At 65.5% G+C, this 5,361-nt stretch overlaps 1 protein-coding gene across 1 annotated transcript; it reads right to left on the minus strand.

Moving 5' to 3' along the window:
* LOC122369578 lies at positions 1 to 4,742 on the minus strand. The gene is made up of 3 exons (XM_043344423.1): positions 3,984 to 4,742; positions 3,238 to 3,743; positions 1 to 2,929 (listed from the first exon to the last, which is right to left on the minus strand). The coding sequence occupies exons 1-3, from the start codon at positions 4,740 to 4,742 to the stop codon at positions 1 to 3; spliced, it is 4,194 nt and encodes a 1,397-aa protein (XP_043200358.1).
* Between the last annotated feature and the right edge of the window lie 619 nt (positions 4,743 to 5,361).

Genomic DNA, 5,361 nt, shown 5'->3' on the forward strand with positions numbered 1-5,361 from the left:
TCACTCCTCATACGAGGTCGCACCCCATTGAACTCGGAGCCGACCAGGAGCGCGGCGCTGCCGTCGAGAACGACGCGGGAGAGCGGCGGCGGCCGTCTCCACCTCGGGTGACCGCACCGGCGGCGAGCGGCACACAACCGGCGCACTAGCAGCGGGTCGGACCGCCCGCTCGGCGGCGACCGCGGTGCTCTCTGGCGGCGGCGGCGGCGGCCGCTGGGGCGCGCGCGGGGCGGACGGAGCCACAGGCGGGGTGGGCTCTGTCAGAAGGGGCCGGTATGGGCGCAGGTAGCGGCGGTTCCGCCACAGGACCCTGCCACTGGCGGTCTTGACGAGGTACGTGCGCCTCTGACCGACGCCCACGATCACTCCGATCCGGTTCCATCGGCCGGTGGCGGGGTCTTGAAGGTCGACCCGGCTGCCGATCTTGAGCGGTGACAGCCGGCGCGTGCTCTCGTCGTAGCGTCTGACCACCTGCTCCTGGAGCTCGGCAGCCTTTTCTTCACAGACAGCGGCTGCTCGCTGCCACTCAGGAGCGAAGGCGCGGTGGTGCGTGGGAACACCAGAGCGAAGCGGGTGACCAAACAGCACCTGTGCCGGCGACCGTCCGTCTGCTCGGGGCGTGTTACGGAGTTCGAGCAGACTTCGGTCCAGTTGGTCCTGGTCGAGCCGGCCCGATGAGGACGCAGCCAGCACCAGCTTCTTCGCTGTCTTCACGCAGGCCTCCGCGTGCCCGTTAGCGCGCGGGTAGTGCGGTGACGACATCTCATGCCGTACGTCCCAGCGCTGGAGGAACCGGCGGAGCGTGCCTGATGCAAACTGGGGTCCGCCGTCTGACCGGAACACGGTCGGGACGCCCGTCTGCGAGAACATCAGTCGGAGCTGCCGCGTCAGATGGTCCGCCGAGGCGGTGCGGGGACACACAGTGACGTACGGCCACCCGGACAGGCGGTCCACATACACCAGGTACGTGCGTCCTCCAGCGGAGAAGTAGTCGGCCGAGACCGACTCGAAGACGCGTGTCGGTGCGCCGTCCTCCTGCCACATCGGCTCCCGGGCGTGGCTGGGCAGGCGCTGACGGCACTGAGCGCAGGCGGCGACAGTGTCAGCAATCTGCTTGTCGATGCCCGGCCAGTACACACTGAGCCGAGCACGGCGCTTGGTCCTATCAACGCCCTGGTGTGACTCGTGGAGTTTCTCCAGCACACCGCGTCGGAGGGCGGACGGGATGACCAGTCGAGCGCCGTAGACCACCAGTCCGTCGTCGATGGCCAGCTGATGGCGCACGCCCCAGTACGCTCGTACTGCAGGGGGCGTCTCGTGCCGGTTCTCTGGGAATCCGGCCAGGATCAGCTCGCTGAGAGTCTGGTACTCGGTGTCGCGCTCCGCGGCGGCGCGGACTCTCTCCAGTGTGGAGTCGACCAGCGGAGCCAGCTGGGCGCCCTCCTCCGATCGAGCGGAGGCCTGCAGCGCGGCAATGACGCTGGCGTGCAGCGGGTCGTCCTCGGTGTCCACCGCTCCGTCGTCATCAGCGGCGGGGTCGCTGGTGGGCGCTCGCGAGAGCGCGTCTGGGATCACGTGACTCGATCCCTTCTGCCAGCTGGTGGTGAAGCTGAAGGCCAACAACTTCTCTCTCATCCGCTGCAGACGCGGGTTGTCGATCGAGTTGAGCTGCTTGTAGTTTAGGATGGTCACCAGCGGTCGGTGGTCGACCACCAGGTCGAAGTGGGGCATGCCAGCCAGGTAGACATGGCACTTCTTGCAGGCCCAGAGTACAGCAGCCAGCTCCAGCTCGATTACAGCATATCGGCTCTCGGTATCGGTCAGGAACCGTGAACCATACTGGACCACACGCCAGTCCTCTCCGTGCCTCTGGAGCACTGCAAAACCCAGTCCTCGGGTTTTAGCAGCGTCCGTCTGTAGCACGGTCGGCAGCTGGGGGTCGAAGAATGCCATCACCGGCGGTGACGACAGCACAATCTTGGTGTGCAGAAACGCTGCCTCGTGCTGCTCAGTCCAGCGCCAGACCCGGCGCGACTTGAGGAGGTCTCTGAAGGCCTGAGTCGAGCCAGCCAGCTCCGGTGTGAGGCCGCTCAGCTGATTCACCAGACCCATGAAGGACCGCAGGTCGGTGACGTTCTCCGGTCTCGGGAAATCAGCGATGGCGCGCGCCTTTTCATTGTCGGTGGTGTAGCCGGCCGGGGTGATCTTGTAGCCGCAGAATTTGACCTCATTCTGGGCGAACTTGAACTTCAGCGGGTTCAGCGTGATTCCTCGGTCGTCACAGCGCCGGAGGATTTCGATCACCTGCTGCAGGTGCTGCCGGTACGTCTGTGCCACGGCCAGGATGTCGTCGACAATCTTGACACAGTTTGGGATGTCGCCGAGCGCGGCATCGCCGCGCCGGTTGTACTCGTCTCCAGACGCACTGCATCCCATCGGACAGCGGACGAACTTGAACCTGCCCCACGGCGTGATGAAGCAGGTGAGGTCCTGACTTGACTCAGCGAGCGGCACCTGGAAGTAGCCCATCTTGGCGTCCAGAGTCGACATCCACCGGTGCCCGGCGGGCAGACTCGTCACGGCATCGTCAGGAGACCGGCAGGGGTACGTGGGTCGATTCACGTACCGGTTGAGTCCCGTCAGGTCCACGCAGAGTCGAAACCCGGACGGGTTCTTCGGCACGCACGAAATGGGATGGCACCATTCCGTCGGGTAGTCCACAGGGACGATGACGCCGCGGTCCAGCAGGTCGTCCAGCTGCGCCTTTACCTCGGCACGCCAGGCGAAGGGGATCGGTCTCGCAGCGGTGACCGACGTCGGACACGCGTCGGGCCGGGGTTCGATCGTCATCGGACCGCCGTCCATGACTCGAAGAGTCGAATCTTGCCCGAACACACGCGGGAAACACTCCACCAGAGCGGCTGCAGAGCTGCACGGACCGCCTCCGGTGGGTCTGAGTCGCTGTCCCAGGCCGGCAGCGGACCGCTGAGGCCGGCGGCCGGGCCGGGTCCATCGGCCGGCGGCGCCGGCGCGCCCGTCTCGGTCCCGGTGGCCGGACAGGGCCTGTCACGCGGCGCCTCATACGGGGCCGAGCGGCCGCTGGCGCTACGAGCGGAGCCGGCAGCGGCCGGCGGTGCAGACGGTGTGACGTCATTAGAGGGTGTGACGTCACCAGCGGATGTGACGTCAACAGAGGCCGTGACGTCATCAGCAGGGCGCGGTGCGTCCTCGACGGACCGGATCTGTGCCGGAAAATCCCTCGGCAGAATCCCCAGCGCCACACAGTCGAACCAGCTGAGTAGCAGGCCAGTCAGCTCCCTGATGACGAACACGGCAGCGGTGGTCGATTGGTCGCCCAGCTCCAGAGTAGCCCGGAACGACCCGACACAGGTGAGCGGCTGTTTCCCTACTGCTGAAAATGGCTGGCCGATGCAGGGCTCCAACTGCGCTGGTTCCACGCAGATGGAAGACAGGCTGTCTTCTCCGATGACTGTCGCCTCGGCGCCGGAGTCGGCCCGGGCCGGCACGGTGAACACACCAGCCGGCGTAGACAGTCGGACAGTCACAGTGGGAGTCGGCCGCGTCGAGATGCCGTTCACGTAGACGTCTCTGATGACACGGCAGATGCGCGGCTCTGACGGCTGCCCCACCGCGGGCCGCGCGCGCTCCGGTGCTGCGCGCTCGGCGGGGGCAGCGGCGCTCTCGCGCGCCACCTGGGCGCACACCACTGCAAAGTGGCCGCGCTGGCCACACGAGTTGCAGATGGCGCTAGTAGCGCGGCACGCCGCCGGGTCTGCGTGGGCGGCCCGCCCGCAGCGGCAGCAGCGCGCGCCGGCCGCGCCCGCGGAGCGCCCGCCAGGTTGGGCCGCGGGGCGCGCCTGGGGGCGGCGCACGCCGGCCGTACCCGCGGAACGCCCGCCGGGTTGGGCCGCGGGGCGCGCATTGCGCGACCTTGAACGGCGGTATGCCGACAGACGGCTCACTGACGCCGTCGGTGAGCGGAGGTCGGAGCAGGTAGCCCGGGCGTTCTCTGACGCACGGCAGATGTCCACCGTCTTCTTGAGGTCCAGCCCCGGATCCTCCAACAGACGCTTCACCGTCTCCTCGTCCCGCAGGCCACACACAATCTTGTCACGCAGGCGTGAGTCGTAACAGTGTGTGCAAAAGTCGCAAAATGCCGCGAGCTCCTTCACTTCGCACAGAAACTCCTCAAAATTCTCGCCCTGCTCCTGGACACGGGCGTAGAACGCACGGCGGTCGACCAGGACACTGCGCTGCTTACGGAGATGACTCTCCATTGCGTCTACCACCGCGGAGAGGGGAGAGTCGTCCGCTATCGTCAGTCCATAGCGCAGCACCCGGTGCCAATCTTCGTCGAGAAGACTGAGAAGGGCAGCTCTCTGGGCAGTGACGGGCAGCGCGGACGCGCCGGTCAGAAGCATGTACCCGTCCAGCTTCTCCCTCCATACAGCGAAGTCGCGCAGGGATGTGGAGGACGACAGCTGAGGCGCCGGCGTTGCAGCAGCAGGCAGGCGCACGGGCGGGGCGGCAGCCGACGTCCGGGCGGCTGTCGCCGCCGAGGCATCGTCGCCAGCGACGGTAGCGGGTGGCTGTCGGTCGGCGACCAGTCGCTCCACCATCTGAGTGAGCCGCTCCTCGCGCTGCGCTGAGTCTCGCTCCCGCTGCGCCGACAGCTCCGCCTGCTGCAGGAGCAGCTGCGTCAGTTTCTCAATGTCACTCATCGTCACAGATCACGGCGCGCTATACACTAATCACTCGCACGGAACCATCTACTGACCGCGCCATGTTATGTTCGTAATTCACGGTTCGAGTGAGAGAGAGCTTAAGAGAAACGCGATTTATTTACTGCCGGTGCGAATGGGCCGAGAGAGTCTTCCAAAAACTAAACAAGTATGGCGAGCGTCAGTTTTCGTCCCGTGCGCCACTCACGCCGCTTGGCGCGCACGGACAGCTGAGCGCCGGCAGGGGCGCTCCCAGGCACACAGAGGTGGGGCCGCAGAGGCGGTCCAAGTCTACACCCCCTATACCCGAACACAACAGCTCCGAGTAGTTTGAGACGGTCGGCTGCTGGAACCGACTTTCCGTCGACTTTGATGGCGCAGTCCACGGCGTCCGCGGCGCTCTTGGAGACGACGAGCAGCTGCGTATTTCACCCGCTACCAGCATCTTGGACTATTTTGCCCAGCACACTACAGCGTCCGTCGCCTGCTGCGTCCGGTCCCAGCTCAGCGTCGTCTGTTTCCATTAACACTCTGAAATGAAAAAAAACAATTAGCAATTAAAATCAAAGTTCAGCACTGACCAAGTTTAACCAAACTTGCCATTTCAACATAACACAGT

The sequence above is a fragment of the Amphibalanus amphitrite genome, unplaced genomic scaffold, assembly GCF_019059575.1.
Source record: "Amphibalanus amphitrite isolate SeventyFive unplaced genomic scaffold, NRLGWU_Aamphi_draft 001051F_arrow, whole genome shotgun sequence".
In the NCBI taxonomy this organism is placed as follows: domain Eukaryota; kingdom Metazoa; phylum Arthropoda; class Thecostraca; order Balanomorpha; family Balanidae; genus Amphibalanus; species Amphibalanus amphitrite.

What these genes read in the sequence shown, in the direction of transcription:
- LOC122369578 (XM_043344423.1), bottom strand. Translation starts at nt 4,742, where the DNA reads ATGAGTGACATTGAGAAACTGACGCAGCTGCTCCTGCAGCAGGCGGAG. An exon ending in TCCGCTCACCGACGGCGTCA is followed by an intron (nt 3,744 to 3,983) that starts GTGAGCCGTCTG and finishes TCGTGTGGCCAG; the next exon opens with CGCGGCCACTTTGCAGTGGT. An exon ending in GATTTTCCGGCACAGATCCG is followed by an intron (nt 2,930 to 3,237) that starts GTCCGTCGAGGA and finishes CGGTCCGTGCAG; the next exon opens with CTCTGCAGCCGCTCTGGTGG.